Source organism: Polypterus senegalus, chromosome 2 (assembly GCF_016835505.1).
Source record: "Polypterus senegalus isolate Bchr_013 chromosome 2, ASM1683550v1, whole genome shotgun sequence".
Lineage (NCBI taxonomy): Eukaryota > Metazoa > Chordata > Cladistia > Polypteriformes > Polypteridae > Polypterus > Polypterus senegalus.
The window spans coordinates 141,192,680-141,212,898 of NC_053155.1; the positions used below are offsets into that span (position 1 = coordinate 141,192,680).

At 41.0% G+C, this 20,219-nt stretch overlaps 1 protein-coding gene and 1 long non-coding RNA gene across 4 annotated transcripts in view; one reads left to right on the forward strand and one right to left on the reverse strand.

The window, feature by feature from the left end:
- Window positions 1-4,022: 4,022 nt before the first annotated feature.
- cyfip1 (cytoplasmic FMR1 interacting protein 1) overlaps window positions 4,023-20,219 on the reverse strand; it is a 131,893-nt gene continuing 115,696 nt past the window's right edge. Inside the window, exons 27-31 of one of the 2 annotated variants that reach the window (XM_039744714.1) lie at window positions 15,184-15,256; window positions 14,957-15,051; window positions 13,019-13,257; window positions 9,655-9,802; window positions 4,023-4,597 (exon numbers count right to left, since the gene is read on the reverse strand). In XM_039744714.1, coding sequence (XP_039600648.1) covers window positions 4,433-4,597; window positions 9,655-9,802; window positions 13,019-13,257; window positions 14,957-15,051; window positions 15,184-15,256 — 720 coding nt within the window. In that variant the 3' untranslated portion in view covers window positions 4,023-4,432. The remainder of the gene's footprint in view (window positions 4,598-9,654; window positions 9,803-13,018; window positions 13,258-14,956; window positions 15,052-15,183; window positions 15,257-20,219) is intronic. The other variant, XM_039744716.1, reaches the window with a different exon arrangement.
- Window positions 14,991-16,765, forward strand: LOC120523424. Of its 2 annotated transcripts, XR_005632623.1 has the most exons (4): window positions 14,991-15,075; window positions 16,282-16,343; window positions 16,432-16,523; window positions 16,655-16,765. It is a non-coding gene; the product is annotated as an uncharacterized LOC120523424 (long non-coding RNA). The 2 variants fall into 2 exon arrangements; XR_005632622.1 differs by having other exon boundaries at window positions 16,432-16,765.

The following is a 20,219-nucleotide window of genomic DNA, read 5'->3' on the forward strand; positions in this document are numbered from 1 at the left end:
AGACATCACACACTGCAAGCACGGGTTTACCTTTCCCAGTCCTGCAAAGTCAGTTCACGTGAGCCGCTCGGAGTACATGCATCGAAGGTTCTCAGCTGTGCTTGTGCTATCTTGTGCAATCTTGCGATGTCCACGGTTTTATTTAATGTTAGCTAAGACCCGGCACTTAAAAGTTTCTCTCGCACCTTCGCTGAATTTGTGCCAAACACTAGTCTATCCCTAATTATCTCATCATCGTTTGCATAGGCACAGTCCTTCACCCGCAAATATTTAGCGGCAGCGTGTCTATTGGATTGGTGCTGATGGACGGCCTTATGTGGGCAGACACTCAATTGCGTGGGAGGCGTGACGATGAGGGACGCGACGACCGAGCTGCAGGCTATGGCCGTATATACGTACATAAGTAGGTTCCAGTTATTACCGTTACACGTAGAATTTCTAAATGAAACCTGCCGAACTTTTATAAGTAAGTTGTAAGGAATGAGCCTGCCAAATTTCAGCCTTCTACCTAGACGGGAAGTTGGAGAATTAGTGATGAGTCAGTCAGTGAGGGCTTTGACTTTTATTAGTATAGATCAGTGTTTCCCAAACTCGGTCCTGGGGACCCCCTGTGGCTGCAGGTTTTTGTTCCAACCGGATTCTTAATCAGTGACAACACCTGATAACACTGATTTCATTTAATTAGCTGGTATTTTTTTTTCTTTTATTCGACATTGAGAAAAGCACAACAGCATGATTTTTACATTTATAAGACATTTATAAATATTTGTGCTTTTGCTATAGATTTAAATGCTTAACTCTCTTTTGTTGATTTCATTATACTTTGCCCTTTCTCTGTGCAGTTTTTCCCCATTCGTTGTATCTTAATAATGACAATTTAAAACAAGCAGATCAGACACCCAGGCAAACAACACTGAATAATCAAAGGCTACAACTACTTTAGAGTCAGACCCACTAATTAGTAAATAATGGATTAATTAAACAATTAGAACACCTAGAAAAGTAGAATGAAAATCAAGATGAAAATACTGTTAAAAAGAAAACAAAAAACATTCCTATATAACTACTTGGTACATTTTAATATTTTTTTTTCGCAAACTTAGTTTTCTAATTTCTATATTAGTTCCCTAAACACAGAACTTGGGAAATATCAGTCCACTTAATTAGCCCAGGAGTTCAATTAAAAAAAGAAGCTGGTTGGATCAAAAACCTGCAGCCACAGGGGTCCCCAGGACTGAGTTTGGGAAACACTGGTATAGATACACTGAATCACAATGGATTCAATAGAACTTATTTTTAACTCCTTAAGGTCAAAGTGAGAACAGATCGCTGCCGAGTGGTCTTAGTCACTCCAATCGTACACATTAGGGCCCCTCAGGGAGGGAGGCCCTATTTTAATTGGAGATGGTCAGAAGTTGCTTTGTTGTTTTTGATTTGATTCCATTGTGCAGTTTATCACGCTGGTCTGTGCTGAAGGGGCAGGGAGGGACGGTTGTTGGGACCCTCTTGATGCTCTAGTAGGACAGTGTCCTCTGTGTGGAGGCAGACATGTTTGGGGGATCAGGCAGCTCTTCGTTTTTAACCAATGGCGTATATGGCTGCTGAAATGGCACAGGATGTGATTGAGCCCAGAGGTACTTGAACCTTCCACAACTGGGTGTACGTGTGTTTAAATTTTTCTTGTAATTTCCTGAAGAGTTTTCAACTTCAAATCGCTACACTTGGAAGTGTTTCTATTCACATTCCTTAATGTGGCAAGTTGAGTTTAATGCAGGATTTTTAATAGTCTTGACGGACTAGTAGGGCAAAAAATTGCAAATCCTTTGTGCAAACCATAGCAGAGAAATATCAAGATGAACAGAAATTCTGTTTCGGAGTCAGCCTTGTGTCCATTTTCTTCAGAGCTTTGCATTATTTAACAGTCAAATCTGGACTCTCTTCTGGAGCCATATCAGCATCTTTAAAGTTGAAGCTACATGTTCACACGTATGACCATTTTATGGCCCATGCTAATTTTTTTTTATTCCAATTTATGTTTTTATATTTATAATGTGAATTTTTGATTAGCTAAAGCATAATTGGAGATTGACATTTTGGAGAAGAAAAACAAAGACTTTCTCTTGAGTTTCAAGCTCGCAGAGATGCCTGCAGTTACATTTTAACCAACCTGAAGTGCCCCTCACGTGTTTAATTTCAATTTAATAAAACATCTGAAGATCACATTTTGACTAGACAACACCGAATTAGAAATCTCTAATTGAAAAAGCACAAAGGGAAAAGTCGGTAGTGTCCATTAGTCAAAGTGCAAATGCTGAGTGGAATGTCATTAGCACAGGACATTAAATGGTAAAAATGCCTGCCACTAATGGACAAGTCATACTGTAATTATGGACATCTCGGCACCTGAAAGCTGCATAAATGTCAAGAAGTTTAAAAAAAAAAAAAAAGGAGGCCAGAAACACACAGACGGAAGCTTTACCCATCTGCCCTTGGCACACACAAGAGGCCCACATCACACAAGCATGTTGGCGCAAGCTGTTGGCATCTCTGGTTAATTCAGTAGGTGTATCACGACAAGTGGCACGGGCACTCCTAGAAGACGACCCACATTTGAATGTTCTTCAGTGAGATGTTTAATAACTTGTAACATTCTTGGCCATGCCACTGCTGCTACTACTACTGCCAAAAGCCTGTCAGAACTGGATTATAGTTACTGCTACAGTGAAGGTAAAGTCATACAGGCACCTCAATGAGGAAAGAGTAATGGCCGACAAGTGAGCCTGTGGGCTCAACAAGACTTACCAACTGTGAAGAACAACAGTAATGGTGGATTAGACAAGATGAAGAATGCAGCTGAACCCACCATAAGCCTCATCCACTTCTGTTCTGCCACCTTAAGGACAATTCTGTAAAAGACTGAAGTCATAGTGGTGTGGAGATGGTCACAGAACCTTTGTTGAAGGGTGCTGCTCAAACTACTAGTCTGTCACGAAATCATCTAGCTCTTAATTAGTGGACTACAACCCTATTAAGACCCTGTAATATCTTCTTAACATGTGAGCAAAAAGAAATCAGCAGAGATCAGATAGCTGACACGAGTATTGTATTGGTGGTGGTAGTATGGGAGCAGACCACCAGTAGGCCTGGCTGTGAGTGACTGCCATTTGAATACAGAACTGCTCCCTACGATCCATTGTTTGGTTAATGTTCTACAAAGTTTAGAAGAACACAAGTGTGAAGTTTAAAACATAAAAGATCTGCACATGGTGTGAGGCTCTCAGGTTGTTAAGTGGAGGTGTGCAGATGGTTTTGCCCCCTTCGTCCTTACTAGATTTTGAGATCAGCGGTACAAGGACATTAAGCAAATCAATTGATGAAAATGAACAAGACAGACTTCAAGGTTAGATTGAGTTTTTGCATCAGTTACACCATGTTTGGTGACACATCTAGCACTGTCATGCTTAAGATGGCTGAAGTGTGCATGTCTGGTACGTGGTGCAGTGCTGTGCTGCATGTGTTATGTCAGTGGTGGCCCACAGGTTGGCATAGTTACTTGTCATGGTCTTGTCACATGGACCGCTCAGTGGAATTCTCACTCACATGCCCAACTGGTGGTCCTTGCCTTAGGGTCACAGCACAGTTGTCCGCACTCTGCCTCGTGTGAACACCATGCCCTGGGATGGCCGATGTGGTGTGGAATGAACACACCTGGAGGATACACGGCACCAAAAGGCAGGCCAAATGTTTTGATGAAAGCTGTGCCACGTGTTTATCCTGGGCTCCAATGCCATGTCCTCTTCGCCCAGCAGTCTCCTGTATGCGTGTCAACGTTCTCAGATACCGCATGAGGTCCATGAAGGTGGACATCTGCCTTGCCTTTTGTTGATTTCAGCCTTTCAGGTGTCACTAAACCAACATGAAGACCTAACCTGGCTATACAACTGGAAGGAATCGGCAGCATTGATCAGAGTTTATCTTATTGCACATTTGCTGTTAACTGTGAGAAAAACACTAGAAACCCATAAAGGAGATTTATTTTTTATTAAAAGCAAAAAAAAAAGAGTTTCAACTGGCCAAATAGAAAAGATGCATATAGCAAAAGTTAACATGAAAAAGTATTTAATAAATTGTATTACTTTTATACTTGAAATGCTCCGGAATCATCCGGACCTCTGCACATGCACACATTCAGTTCATATTTAAATTCAACTGTCCAATTTGCAATTCATTAGGCCCCCTTAGTCAACCCAGGAGTAATTTCTTATCCCTTATTTTTGTAAATAAAATACAAAATAGAAAACTTGTATATTAAAAAAAAAAAAAAAAAGTTTTAAGTATGCTAGTATAGAAAACCAACAACTTATGGCCCACGTTGGAGAAAATGAGGAAAAAAATTACGTGAGGGACGCTCGCTGCAGGCCAGGCTTGTGGCCTAATTGCTGGCCAGGGACTGGTGGATTGGCGGCTGGAAGCAGCGCACGTGTTCCACTGGCATGTTCTCTCCATCGCCCGACTTCAGGTATTTGCCAAGAATAGCAAAGATCTCATCATTCAGCACTTGAAACTTGCGGATTCTGTCTACCATTTTCTTTAAAGGCTGTGGAGGACACAGAGATGAAATGATAGTTATGGAAAGGCAGAGGAAACACACCCCTTGTTCCAGTCCTCAAACAATCCTTTTTTATTTGTAGTACACATGACTTGACCCACCGTACGTATAACAAGTTACTAGAATGCACTAAAACCAACAGCATGAAGTCATAAATCCTGTACAAGTGAGCCGTGTCTGTAAATACAAAGCAAACTCAAGCAGATGAGCAGATATGAAAATATGAAAGGAAAGAAAGCCATGCGGCACGCTGGTCAAGTGGAGCCCATGCTTTGTCTGTACGCAGCCAGCACCAGTTACTACATTTTTGGCAAACATTTTCAGCATACAAATGGAAAACAGATGAATGATGTGAGACGAGTTACATGGACATTTTCTTCTGTCCATGGTTTTCGACTCCATCTGCGGTTGGCCAGTGTGGGTCACTTCTAGCTCCTGTTCAGTTCAAACATTTGTTATGCAACTTCTCCACTAAAATTTCTTCTTGGCCACCACTACAAACTACCAGGGCTGAGTAACATTTACAACAATATCATGTGTGGGTGGAGGAAGACTCCTTAAACTCAAAATGGCTGAAGCCTTTGTGCCGCATGGCTACTAATACACCCACAAGTTCAGCCTGCTTACGGGTGAAGGCTGAGCAGCAGGCGAGGAGAACCTGGTGATGGCAAGAGACCTCAGGGAGCCCATCAGCAACTGGACTGAAGTGACGAAAACAGACAGCAGTGGCAATCCAGGACTCCCAGTCATCGTGGGCTGAGAGGGTCTGACTGGTGGTCACTCCCCACAGTCCACGTCCAGCAGTAAGGCCTTTGAAATATCTGGTGGGCTGCTTCACCAGTGCTGGTTTAATGTGCACTCAAATGTGCTCAGACATCATAAAAAACAATCTGTCCACAGCCACAATACCCTGTGCACCAGTGAAAATGAAACGGACTTTATTTGGGTGTGTGTTTATTACTGCTAGGAATATTCAAATCGTTCAGTAGTCGTCCAAAGAAAATTAGACTGACAATGTGCCAAAACACACATTATGGAGTACCGTATTTACTCGCGTATAAGTTGGGTCTTGAAACCCGAAAAATCGATCATAAAATCAGACCCCGACTTATACACCCGTTCAAAAATGCGACAAGTCTCACATCAGTTTCTCAGACGCATCGAGTTTTCTTGCAGCAGCGCAGTTATTAATTTCTTTCGCTACTTTAATTTAAAACCAGCTTCATATTTTCTTCTGATCGAATGGTCCCTTGTAGATAAGGGATGCTCTTACGATAAAGGTGTATGAGGGTGTGAGATACAAAAAACAAATCAGAGCAAACGTCGCTTCAGAATAGTTGGGGTATTACTGTGTAGTCACGTAGGCGAGAGAGAGAGAGACGGGTTAGGAGCACACGCTGATACAGCACATTGAAAAAAAAAAAGGGCAGTGTGCTCCGTGGTTACCGTAATCTCTCAGGTGGGCATTAACATATCAATCTCCTGGACCAATAGCGTGAGTTTTCCACATTTGACTTATACGACCGACATTATAAAATACCAGAAATCAAGTCCTGACTTATCCACGAGTATATACGGTAATTACATAAAAGGGCATCACAATAATTCTGTTTTCAGGGCTGTGATGAGACGGATAGTAAAGTATATAAAATTAATAATAAAACATATCTATCCCAGGGCACAAAGCAACACAGTCCACAAACGTCCAGGCCAATGTGAGTGGACGGCAGGCAGAATATAAACTTTAATAATATCAAGTACTGTAAATAGTTTATTTCCATAACAACTGCGTGTGTATTGAGTTCAGTTTGGTGAAATGACAGACGTTTTTTAAACGGTCAACATTCTACCATTCACAGCAACAAAAAAGTCATTTTATTAGACTATGCCAGTTGCATAAATGCTAATTATCAGAGCTATGGTGTGCATGTCTTATACTGGTAGCCCCCTTAAACCCCCTCAGTGTTGATTGGAAGTCAGCTCCAGACGTGATGTCCAAGTGATAATGGCGTACACTTCAACTCCTTTACATTTTGTTTTATTGTCTTCTTTTAGACAATCGACAGAAAGGAGCAGGAGGGTAGAAAGCCCACTCTCTCTTCAGTGATTCCCTTTCTTGCTGTTAATTTTCTCCAAATTAAGATGCAGACAGCGGCTCCCCGACCATCACTTTGGTGGAGACCCTGCATAATCGGCTTAAAGGCCTGGGGTCAGATCTGTGAAGTTCGCATGTTCCTCTCAGTCTGATGGTCTGTTGGCCAAATGGCCCAGTGTGCCGTGAGGGGGCCGCTGTCTCACCCACGATCTGCTGCAGTACCCCTAATACTGACTGAGAATGGCCTCTATGCTGGGAGAATAAGAAGGAGTGCAACACAATCAACGTGAAAATGCAGCCATAGGGAAGGAGTAGTGGAGTAGCCTCTCTCTGCCGGGGGGCTCCTTATGCTGTGCTTCTGTTTACACCCTCGTGACTAGGAAGGGGTGCTCACTGCTGACATCCTTGTGTTTCAAAATTTCAAATGTTTCTCAAGACTTAAAGACAACAAGTGGCTATAGGTGGGGTCTGGGGGGCCTCAACCCTTATGGTCTCATGGAGATACCCTTCACTACATGAGCGGATCAAATCCGTTCTGTACACTAATAAAATTCTACTCAAAATCAGACCAGTCACCGTCTGCTGGTGAAGAAGCTGCCTGGCAGTTCTGGATTATGTGCTGGCTTACTGATCATCTAAATGGTAGGAAGGAGGAACTGCAGTGCTGCGTTTGAACAGATGTGCCAGCTGATGCATACTAAATTAAAAGCCAAGTGTATTTTTGGCAGTCACATCAGCACAAGTCCTTCATGCTTCATGGGACCCCTCTGCAGACCTGTCACTCCCATAATCCTTCCAAAGCCAGACGGCTTGGGTCTTCTGCCAAAAGACTTCGTGTCACAAGCTGTAGCCCTTGTGACACTGCAATGTGTGGGGCCTGCTACTTAATAATGCCATCTGGCTCTTGGCTGGGACCACAGGTGAGACAGCAGACTGGCGCTGGCAGATGACAAATGTGCTTTGTCCGTGCCAAGTGAGAATCGGACTACTGAATCCACCCGAGCTACAGACCAAGGTCTGCTCAGATGTGCATATCCAGAGAGAAATTGGAAATCGACAGCCAGAGTGGGTCACTTGCTCTACGTATTGTTTATACCTTCCTGTTTGTCACGGCACCTGGCAGGGCCGATGTATGTATGGCAAGTGACAGTTTCACTGGGCCCTGCACACGTGGCAACAGGACTGGTGCAAGCGGCAATATACTGAACGAGACAGGATCAACAAGTTGGGACATCCTGGTGCTGAAATACACACTACAGAAGTTACGTAGCATGTGCTGGAGGCAGAAGAAGCCGACACACGTGTATTTTTATTTTCTTCTTCTTCTGTTAATTTGGTTTTTGGGTATCTGTGCCTGTTGAAGCATTGCTGCTTCAGTAACAGTTGCTATGAATTCAGATGAGAAAAAAATATATACTGTACACGTCAAAGGAAGTGATACAGTGGAGGTGACTGCAAAGGCCACTCAGCTGTACAGCCAGTCATCTTTGATTCACGGAAAAATACGTGAACAACCACATTTCACTCATCAGTGAAAAGAGAAATGACTTACACAAAACTGACTTTGTGTGTTTTGCTTTGCAAACTAATTTGGAAAACAAATGGCAATGCACTTCTAGTGAAATGTGAGCCACTGACACACAAAGAACAGCATTTAGTTCCAGCCTGGAAGCTTTCATACACATTAATTAACAAACATTGGAGGATTTTAATAAAATCTCTAATTCAGTACAAATCTGACTCCTTTCCTGTCACATGTAGACATTTTGTTGAGCCGTCAGCAGTGTGTTGGAGGTGTTCTGGTAGTGTGTTGCACACTTTGCCGACTAAGCAGTCCTAAGAATGCACTACAGACCGGAAAAAACTCAAAGCAGGACCTCCTTTGTGAGCTTCAGGGGGAGACCTGTGCAGGAATGAAGAAATGGCAGACGGCATGGGGTAAGCTGCCTGGGTAGCGAGTTTCTTCTGTGGAGAAAATATAGTTATGTGCACAATGGGTCATTCTGGTCGGTCTTTGTGAGGAAAATAAGCAGTATGTCACATTTATATGAGAGAGAGAGAGAGAGAGAGAGATTCATGGCATTCGTAGTCTGAATCACAATCTGATTGTATGGGTGGTTACCTACCAGGTAACGCTTGTGGTTGGTCAGCAAGTCGGCTAACGTCCGCCACGATGCCCTCTTTCAGTTGAGAGAAACAGATCATAGAATGTTGCAACGTTTGTGATTCAGACAACGAATGCCATGAATGTAATTACCCTGATCTACATACTGTCAAATAAACAAACCACACACCGTGGCGCAGCATAAGAAGCAAGAAGCTTCACCGCTGACATCCGAAGTTCGATTCCCGAGAGGGGGTGCAGTGAGTGTGTACGCCTGATGAGCCCAGAATTGGGGCGAAACGCGTGTTGCATACTCTTTGCATTATTTGACAGTAAAACTTTGCAACAGATTAGACAGACAGACAGACAGAAAAGGAAAGCAATAAAGAGAAATGATGCCTCTGTGGTACTCTCAAGCAATATGGTGAGATTATTGTGGAGATATTTCCAATGTTGTTTCACAATACTTTTTTTTTTTTTTTGCTTTGAGATGATGATCAGCAAATGCTTCCTTGCATGCACACATTAAGAAACAAAAAATAATAATTTTCGGATCTAGGAAATGATTAATAAAGAAAAAGGAGCAAACCTATTTTCAAGAAAGGTCTAGGCATCCATTTTAAAGACCCCGTTGTTACTCATTTTCAGCACGGGACCTTGCAGGTGTAGCAGATCAAACCTCATAGCTCACTTTTATACTCCAGGTCGAAAGTCCGAAATAAAAATGAAAGGACGTGGCAGTGGCTAAGAATTTTCAAAAATTTTTCCAATTACATAAATTCTCTCTCTCTCTGCCAATATTTTTTCCCCATTTGAAAATGTACAAAAGAAAGTACAGGGTCTTACCACACTCTTAATGACCTCATCCTTCCCATCATGCTTCTGCACTTTTAGGAGATGGTAGCAAAAATCCAGGACATCGAAGCGCCTGTGCTGCCCCAGGAGGGTGATGATCATACAGCCAGCCCAGTGGAGCCCATCCCCAAAGCACTGTCTGGAGAAAAGATCACAAGATTTTACCAAAAAAAAAACACACCCACACAAAGTCAGTACGTTTGTAACACAGGTCCTCAGTGTGTTTATTATGCATACCTTCATCAAAACTTGCTGTTGTAACACACCGCCTATCAAGAATAAAGTCCACAGCCAAAGCCAATAGGTGTGTTTATTGACCAGTAAACCGAGAGTTTTGTCATTAGACTCGGCTCCCACTTCGCCACCACAAACTGGCACAGTGCTCACAGAACACTGCTGCTGGCTCCCATCCACTTGTCGATCTCAAGCTTCCTTCTTCTATCACTGAGATACATGAGCTCCTCTACTAAGGGTAGTGGCTGCAGGTTTTCATTCTAACCATCTTCTTCATTAGTGACCAGTTTGTGCTGCTAATTAACTTCTTTTGCCTTTTGTTTTAGTTAACTTGACTCAGGAGCCTTAGTTGTCTCTTTTTCCATAATTAGCAGCTAAACAATAATGAGACACAAAACAAGCCGCCACATGACCAGCTCACCTGTGCCCACCAGGTCACCAAAACATTTTGATGGTGTTCTTAGAAACAACAGAAAAATCAACAGTTTTGGAAAATTTCTGCTGTGGCAGAATGAGAGCAGCAACAAGCCATAGGATTAAATAACGGGTTTAATTAACAGCAAGAATCGGATACTCGTTAAGAGATTGGTTGGAGTGAAATTGGTTGAAGTTTGAAGCCCCAATTTAGCTTGTCATCTGTTGGTTCGTTTCAGATCTCATTTCTGTTAAGCTATCATATAATGAAGAAATAAATCGATTCAGAGGACTGAATCCTTAAAAACAGGGTTTTTAAAATCAAGGGAAAATAAGTTAATTAGCAGTGAACTGGTCACTGATTGGGAAAAGAGTTAGAATGAAAACCTGCAGCCACTGCGGCCCTCCAGGACTGGAGTTTGACACTCCTGATGTAGGGAATGAAGAGCACACAAGACTGGCCATACTACCCAATAGTCCAGCACCTTCCACAACTCTCATCATCATCCTTCTTAAATATGGGATGACCACACCATTCAGCCAGTCTCGGGCAGCTTTACCCCCAATTCTATGACAAACTGAATAAACACATTAACTACGCTATTCAAACAGTCTTTTGGCATCTTTGATCAGATCTTATGCACCCCAGCAGCCTTACCATCATGGAGCCCTCAGAACACCACTGTGACTTTGCCAACAATGATGGGATCCCCCCATGTGACGTGTCCAACATATCTTCTGAGAGAAGGGTATGTCCACCAGGTTGAGGAGTAAAATAGAGTATAGCACCTTGTGATGAACTGGTGCCCTGTCCAGGGCTTGCTCTTTCCTTGCACCCTATGCTTGCTGAAATAGCACCCCCATGACCCTGGTCTGGATTAAGACTGTACAGTGATATACAGTATATAAAGGAGTCAATAAATAAACAAAAGTAATCTAATTACTATGAAAAGTCATTTTATTATTATGAAATACAACGTCCTCATTTTATTATAATTACAGGCAGTCCCCGGGTTACGTACAAGATAGGGGCTGTAGGTTTGTACTTAAGTTGAATTTGTATGTAAGTCAGAACAGGTACATTATTTTAATAAATTCTATTGTTGACCGACTGTAACCAAGTGCTCTGCCAATGAATGATGGAGTTCTCTCTGACCTTTTTATTATTTCTACTTTATTTTCAATGGTGATGCTTTTTCTCTTCTTTACTATATCACCAGCACTTGCATCAGATTTGTGTTTCAGAGACATTCTTGAAGGGTGAAGACAAAGGGTTAAGATGAGCTCTTCTGCACAGCACTGTCCACACTATCACAGCAGGAAGGCACCCGTCGTCAACACGTCTGATGTACTGACAAGAGACAACTTCCTGCTATGTGTGCTATTGAGAATGAATGGGGGTGGCACTAGCCCACCTCACAGTCACCTCCACCTGCATACAGTATGCTGCTTACAGCGTCCACCCACGGAGAACGAACACGATGCAGCCAAAGGCGAGTAGTGAATCACCCACCACTGCCCCCATTCAACAGGCAGCCAGCTGAGGCACACTACAATGCTACCCCCTGCCACCCTGTTCACCCTCAATGGCCTCCGTTCAGCCACAACCGGGTCACTGCTTGCAGCATTACGAGCCGCCCACCGATAATGAATGGGGCAGCCATGTGTGGTGGGCGGGCAGTGAAACGCCCCCTTCCACTCCATCCAGCCTCCGTCCAGTCAAGAGCAGTAGCTGTGACGGTGTGATGGGCGGGCAGCGAACTGCCCCATCAAGCCTCCGTCCTGCACACGAGTGGTAGCTGGGGCCCCGGTGACTATAGACCCTGGGTCACCGCTTGCTGCCCACTGAGAATGAATGGGGTGTGGCCCCCCCATCTCCCCATTCATCAAGCAGAGCCACCCAAGGGACAATACACTGTGCGAGCAGCAAAATCCCCCCCTCCAGCCTCTGTCCAAGGGCCGCTAGCAGTGTCCCCCAGGCCGAAGATGACGGAGCGGCTGTGGCCCCGTTCGTAAGTTGTATGCCTGTAACTTGGGGACTACCTGTACTGGCCTTATTTTTAAAGACTGTTTTTATTTCACAATGCGATTTTTCAAATGGCACTTTTGCAAATAACAGCACATTTTATTTCACAATCTTGTTTGTCTTAGTTATTAATCTGTATTTTTACTCAAACAAATTATCATTTGAATTGTTCTCTCTGCCAAAATGAAAACTAGAAGACAAGAGACAAACAGCAAGTACAACAGGAAGTGATCTGCACTCGGTGCCTCCCTTGCCAATTTAATGGAATTTCAGCCCTTGCTAATAAGAATGTCACTGAAACACATTCATCCCATTTTAAAAATACAAAGGTGTTTTTGGAAGAATTTGTATGGTACAGCAGTAATTCAAAGTATAATCTTCAAGTAGAGGATAAGCTTCCAGGAAGTCAATACTTTCTAATGCCTCCAAACTCTGGAAGACAATGAAGTCTGGGATGGCTTTACTGCTAAAGTCTTTACTAAAGGATTAATTGGACATTTTGGAAAACTTGTGATACCTGTACACAGGAACTACTAATGCTCCATTTTGAGACTAACCCAGTCTACAGTTACTTGAATTATTAATCACTCATACAAGGCTTTCAAACTAAAATCTGAAAATAAATATCAATGTGACCAAAATACATTTCAAAAGGAAGTGTGATGATTGGGGCATACTTACTCCACTGTGAATTCGTGAGCTCCAACGGGAATGCAGTACACAAACTGCATAGCACTCCACAGCCTGTGAAACTCAACACACTCGTCCACATGCATGACCCCGTTACTGGGCAGGGGGCCTTTCCAGATGTGGTCATCGAGGAAATTTCGAACTCGAGCCAGAATCACTTCAAACATTGAGAGCCCGCAGCACAGCCTCTCTTTGGTCAGCAGGTCCCCTTCTCTTGCAATTGCGATTTGCTAGTAAAGGAAACAAAGGTGAACATTTAAGTTGAATGTTTGATTTCTAAGGAAATATCTTAATAATCTGGTCTATTACTAGTTTACCACATAGTAATATCATCTTGAATTTTTTTTAACTACATTATTGACAAAAAGTAAAAATCACAGAAGTGTCAGAAAAAAAAAACCAAGCAAAGACAAATTAGGGAGAGCTAAAGATCTCCAAGTACATTGCAGGGACACTGCTCAGCTCTGTCCAGCTTTTTGTAAAAGCCAGTCAAAGCAGAGACAGCAGAAGCATTATACAGCAAAATAATGCTCTGGCCATGCTTATGAAGTGTATTTATGATCATTGTTGATTTCAAAATGTTACAGGGACAAGAAAGCCTAATATGACAAATGTAATTTGCAGCCATCGTCGTTTTCCAAATTAAGTACTCCGGCACACTACAAGATAGGGCTGTCTCTCCGACTTCAGGTGACAGGAGTGTTTGAAAGAACTCAACAATGAAATCTCCACAGGCACAGACTGGTGTAATTAAGAAGAAAGCAGAGAGCCAATAAATCTCCAATGAAATCACTCATCGCATTCGGCTGCAAAGAAACTTCACGAGCAGTGAAAATAAGAAGCATTCTAGGAACCCCCACACAGTTAATTAACACAGAACTTTTATCTGCATCTGAGAAGTGAGTCGTGCTCACAATTTGCTTGTTTATTCAATAGTTTACTGTTAAATTATTCATTCAAAATTTAAATAGACTAGGGGGCTTCACCCCCTGCTCACTTCGCTCGCCAACCCCCTTGATCTACACTACACGGCAGCCACTTCATGTCCCTGCCGCTCGTGTGTTTGGATTTCACTTTCACCAAACAACAAATCTTTTAATTCTCACGGATTGGCCTCTTCATTGGGAAGAAACACTACTTTTCTCAGATGGCAACACGAATTAGACGATCTACAAGTCTCAGACTTAAAAGTTTAAATCTGAACAATGTATTCAATCTCTTTTTGCTGTTCTGTTATTTCACCGAGTAATAATTTCTGTTGCTTTGTGCTAAAGCGATCTTTACTATCATTTTTTTGAGACTTTCAAATGTTAGTACTTTCATAATCTCTAACTTGCTCTGCATGTGTATCTTGTTTAAGTTTCATTTGCCTGCATGCAAGTTAATCCACTTCATTCTGTATTAACAACAGCCAAGATTAAGATTATTTTCAATTTTTTTTTCTATAAATAGTTTTGAGTGTGTATTCATATGGACATTGTGGTACAAAAAAGACTAAGTTAAACACGCCAGAGGCCTCTTATCACTGCTGTTTTTATGCAGCTTTCTATTTGATTGTAGGCATTTCATTGGATTCTAATTGCCACCTCAGATACAAGTCAAGAGTATCAGTCAGGTACAGAAGGTTCCTCACCGTGGCACAGCAGGACACAATGAAATGCCAGAGCTGAACGTTCCAATAAGTAGCTGAGAAAATGTAAACCAGTAAAACACCAATCATATCACAGAATGTATTCTTTTTAGGTCACTCTGAGAAAACCAAAATTATTCTTCCTACCTCAGGGCACAAATAAAATAAAAAAGTTAACTAAAACATCAAGGTTAAATAAAAAATTAAACTGTTAATATAATCATTTCAACAAACCAAAGATTAAATAAAAAAATTAAACTGTTAATATAATCATTTCTATTCAGTAGAGAAAAAACAACCTGTGGAGTTCCGAGACGTTCTATTAAGGGCACGAGATGAAGAGGAGTGTATTTGCTTTCCAGTCTTTTCATCTTTGCTTCAAGCCGTTCCCCCTCTAAATGGTGAATAAAAATGACCAGTAAGTACATTTTAATTCAATTCTGAAAAAAGAATAAACTAATAAAGTCCCTAAATGTATTTTATTTCCTAAAGAGTGTAGATATGTTTGATAGAAGAAAATTCTCACCTTTCACATGAACTCTTGGCAAAATGTTCTGAAACGGGGCTGCATGAAGCAGATCACATACCTCTTCTTGAGACTGAGAAACAAAACAATATTATTAAAAAAAAGAATACTATGTGGCAGTCAGTTAGTTAGTAAGACGTTACACACTTCAACACTTATAGATTTGTTTTGGTCTGTTCTGGACAAACCATTTAAAATGGCGTAGAAGGATGGCAGACTGAAAACAGGGCTTATCATCAGGGCTTGACCAGAGAAAACGCCTGCCTAGTTATCAGCCAGCACTGAAAGTCAGAGGTGCCGTTTACCACAGGAGACTTGGAGTGTAACGGGTTACAGATATCTGGAAAGAGTAGCATGTCGCGATCTGGGAGTCTTACCAGATAAACACTGTGAGCCACAGTTAATATTGTAACATTTTAATAAAACACACATATTGTACAAATAAACATGACATTAACCAACACTGCATGAAAACAGCTGTATCCGGACAAATATGGCATGGGAATTCTCCGCTAAACTCTACGTTTGACAGATGTATGAGGTAGAGTGCTTGGAAAGGTAGCATGCAAAAGGAAATTTTGTGAAACATCCAGATACCTTACGTATGTGGATGTATACAGGAATCGGTGGAAGTTTCAAGGAATCCTCACAGCTAGCAATGAGGTGTGATGGCTGTGAGGTGTAAGAGCCTTTCATATGTTAATGACTATCAAGTAGAGGTCTTGTCTTTGTTATCATAGCCAGGTGGGGGGATTAGCAGTAGGCTGCATACTGCTCTTCCCAAAGAGGCTATCCAGCGTCTTGATGCGTTTGAGCGCAAGTTCGGCGAGCAAAGACCGCAGGAAGAGTCAAGCCATGCGCTTAAAAGAGTCAAGAGGGCGCATAACGTGGGCATTGCAGTAAGTTGAGCTTTAGGTTAGCTGACAATATAGTAGAAAATTATACCTCGCCAAGTTAGCGCTTGGCTACACATCTACTTTTGGTCCTTGCGTCTAGCTTATTTAACAGTTTGTCACGTCCGAATTATACAATGTTGCTTGAAAATTCTTTGTTTCCTATGCATGTATCTACTAAAGCGTTTTTAATTCAATGTTACAGGAAGCTGTAAGGCGCCTCCATAATTTGGAAAACAGCCCGCATAAATATGATCCATAAACTGGGTAAGCAGTGTTTTTTTCATATGCTATGTATGGGGTTTTATGTAATCATTTTAAATGTAATTAATGACACTACTCTCTTTCCACACAGAATAAGTTCACCTCCTAACCAGGCAGTAATGACATATCTGCTGGAGGAATTGAAGACGACTTTTGCAGATGCAGACCCTGAGTGTATAAAGAGTAATTTATGCACTTAATATTTGTATATAAAGGGGAATTGTTATTATAATTATGTTCATGTCCCCTTTATTGTTGTCCCTCTTATAATTTGAATTAATTTTGTCACTTATATGAATTATTTTTTTATTCAGCATGCTGTAGGACTTACTATGAGACATTGCAGAGGAAATACTTTGTCTCAGCCAGAAAAGTGCCAGCTAAGAGACTCCATTAAGATAGGGGCTTAAAACCGACAACGGAAAAGACAAGTAAGTGTACTATATATATATATATATATATATATATATATATATATATATATATATATATATATATATATATATATATATATATATATATATATATATATATATATATATATATATATATATATAAATAAAAGTTTGGTACATCTCTGGGTGTTTTTAGGGGTTAACATATGGTGTGTTTTGCAGTTGCTGGAGTCCAGGTCTAGAGTCATCCAAACAGATGCAGAGAGAGAACTGTGGCAGACTGCAATTCTGGACCTGATGTCCGATGAAGAGGATGCCATCGTTGATGGAAGACCGGTGTGGGTTGTGAGGTCTCCACCTCACAGGAGCCCACAATTGTCTGAGCTTTGCCAGCAGCTTCAGTCCAGATTGGAGGTGGATATGCGCTATGCTCTTACACACCGTCAGCGTGTAAGAGCTGATGGAATCGGGCCAGAAGAAGATTCATTTTTGGAACTTTAATAAGCACTGGTGCATGTGTTTGCTTCAGTTTGTTTCATTGCTCTTAATTTACTTGCACATTTTTTTCTCCATATTTTCAGTTTTTTCTTATTCTTACATTGTATATTTATTAGTGTTTTATTTTAATAAAAACATTTCTGAATCAATTTTATTCTCATTTTTTAAACGGTGCGGGGGATGTATAGTACAGTGGGGGTGGGGAGTGTATATGGTCCGTCTACATGCCTGCCTAATAGCCAATCAAGTCACTAAGCTATGAGGGCTTGGGTTGGGCTAAATAAAAAGTGTGACCAATGGAAGTGTTTTTTGTTTTTTTTTTTTAAATCAACCAATCAATGTTGAGATAAAAGACCAATGTAGAACAGCAGAGTTGTGCAGAGGTGTAAAATGCAAATGGTTCTTGGGGTGTGAATGTCTCCTTGAAAGAGCCTTGAGTGGATTATTTGCCATGGCAACAAATGGCTGTACCATGGAAGAATCCCTCAGCAAGATACATCCGAATTGGTATCAATCCGAAGTATCCTAGGTTGGTGGAATTTAATGTATACACTCAGTGGTACTTGTAGATACTTCCGAAAATCAGTGGTGTATACAGGAGTTTCCTAGTACAGATACACCTCTTTTCATGGAGTGCACACGTAACTGTCTGTTTATAAATCGGCTCAGTGACACTGCCACAGCATTGCACCAACTGTGGACCTGTCACACACAGACATAAAAAAGCTCTACTACAGCTCAAACACAAGCAAATGTGTTATCATATTGGAAAATGAACACAATTTATTTCACTTATGGTTTAGATGTTGAGCTGTTGTTAAAAAAAAAAAAATTAAAGAGACAAATGTGCCTTAAGGTACATCATACTATGTCATTCGCTACAAAAAACATACATTTCCAGCGTTACAAAATGATCGCACACTCAGACTGAATTTATGTTGCACTACTGATAACCATGCTGCCTGGATACCTTTTCTTTAGGCACAGTAATGTTTTTTAAACTCTACTTAATCACAAAAGAGACATCTGTCAGTGGGCTTCGTCTGAACGAGGAAGTGCTTGATGTTCTTTGCATAGTCCATCCTTCAGGTTCCTAACACAGTTTCATGCACGAATGTCAGCTTGAAGGGTTTTGGATACTGGGGCGCCAGATTTCATGGAAACAAACAAATCTTAATAAAATCAGCAACCATGGGCCTCCTTGCTGCTTTACATCTTGTACTGCCATTGGTGCCCACGTGTATTCTGACTGCTTACCAAAGTGAAGCAGGTAATTGATTAACATTAAATTAAATTTTTGAAAAATGTTGAAGGACAAGGAAGTAGAAGACAACATTTTCTTATTATAATTATGGGGAAATAGCCAATCTAAATAACGGCAAGCGATACTAGAACTGTTTAACCTACGCTCAAAACCTGTAAAACAGTCAAGCTGGAACAAGGCGGCATGCTTTCAGCTGTAGCAATGCTATCATGTCATCTTTTCAAAAGTTTTCTTATTATTTTAAAGTTTCCATTAACAAGGCTTAAGTTGTGAACAAATACACATGGTAGGTGTAATTTTATTCTCAAGTTTCCAAATGTATTGCTCAGATTTAAGTATTTGGACAGAGCTGACTGTGTTTAGTTGTCCTGCAGACCAACAAGGTTGTGAACTTCTGCCTCAGCACCCCTTGAGCATACAAGAGAGGGCCTGTGTGGATTAGCCCCTGGAGCGCGGTGTGAATTTAAGAGACTTCTGTGTGGCTCCTGAGAGTCCCTGCTAAACTGACACTGAAGGACCTACCAGATTTAGGTTTATTTCTCCCTCTTCTACTTGAACCTTTCCCAACCAGCTTATACAAGCTACAGAACATGAGCGGACATCTGACATGAAATTAGCATCATCACAGTCTGACCCCAAACTCACAACTGATCATTTTGCTACCAGATACCTGAATGCTGTTCCTTCTTGGATACTTAGCTGTTAAAAGCTGCTACACAGCATAAAAAAAAATCCTAAAATCTCTAGGATGAAGCAACACATGTTGACTGTGGCAGTGATAATAAAAATGAACAGAAGGCCAAGGTTTTTGTTTTTTTGCTCTTCCTATCCCAGCGCCTATGGGTTCTCTTTCTGAATAATCAACTACAGCGATTTAATGAGAACAGCTTTTGATTAAAAAAGGCAAGTTAAACTCGTATTTAAAACATAATACATGTTCTCAGATTTAGGTCACAATATGCATTAGCAAATTATTTGCGAATCTCATCTGGTGTTAACATAAAGGATAAAAACACTAAACACAAAGCATATTGTATAAACAGTTATTTGCAACTTGTGTGAAAAGAGAAGTATGAATAAAAATGTCTTTTTCCAGAATGACACTTGATGAATAATAATGTAACAATCTTTAAAATAACCCTTCACTACTCAGAGTCCAAAGCACACAGCTTAGTTACGTCAGAGTTTCTTGCACATAGACTGGGGTCGGGAGTATATTGTGGTGTTAAAAACTAATTTTATTGGATTTCCTCCTATTAAATAATCCACTGCCTTTACAGAACTAACTTTATAAAATGTACTGATAACTCTCTTTGTAGTTTTAATAATTCATGTTCCTTTTAAAGAGCCTGCCATTTGAATGGACAATAAACACTAAACAGGAATATCTCCTTCAGTTTCATCTGCACTTGCATTTCAATGAATTGACTACTTCAGACAAATGTTAAATTAAATGAAGGCAAAGCCTAGAATGACTGAAGAAAGCAAAATTACTATCATATACAAAACAAAACTGTTTATTAAATCCTTCCTCAGAAAACTTGGAAGCATCTCTGCTGAGAATTTCTTCATTGACATGAGCTGATGCTGGCTAATTAATCTTGACGACCCCCAATGAAAACGAGGAATCGGCTCAACACTCCCAGTATCTTCCCAGTGAAGCTCTGATATACGGCAATACAAGCCATGTCTACAAATCTGCTGATTTACCTAAACCTGGAG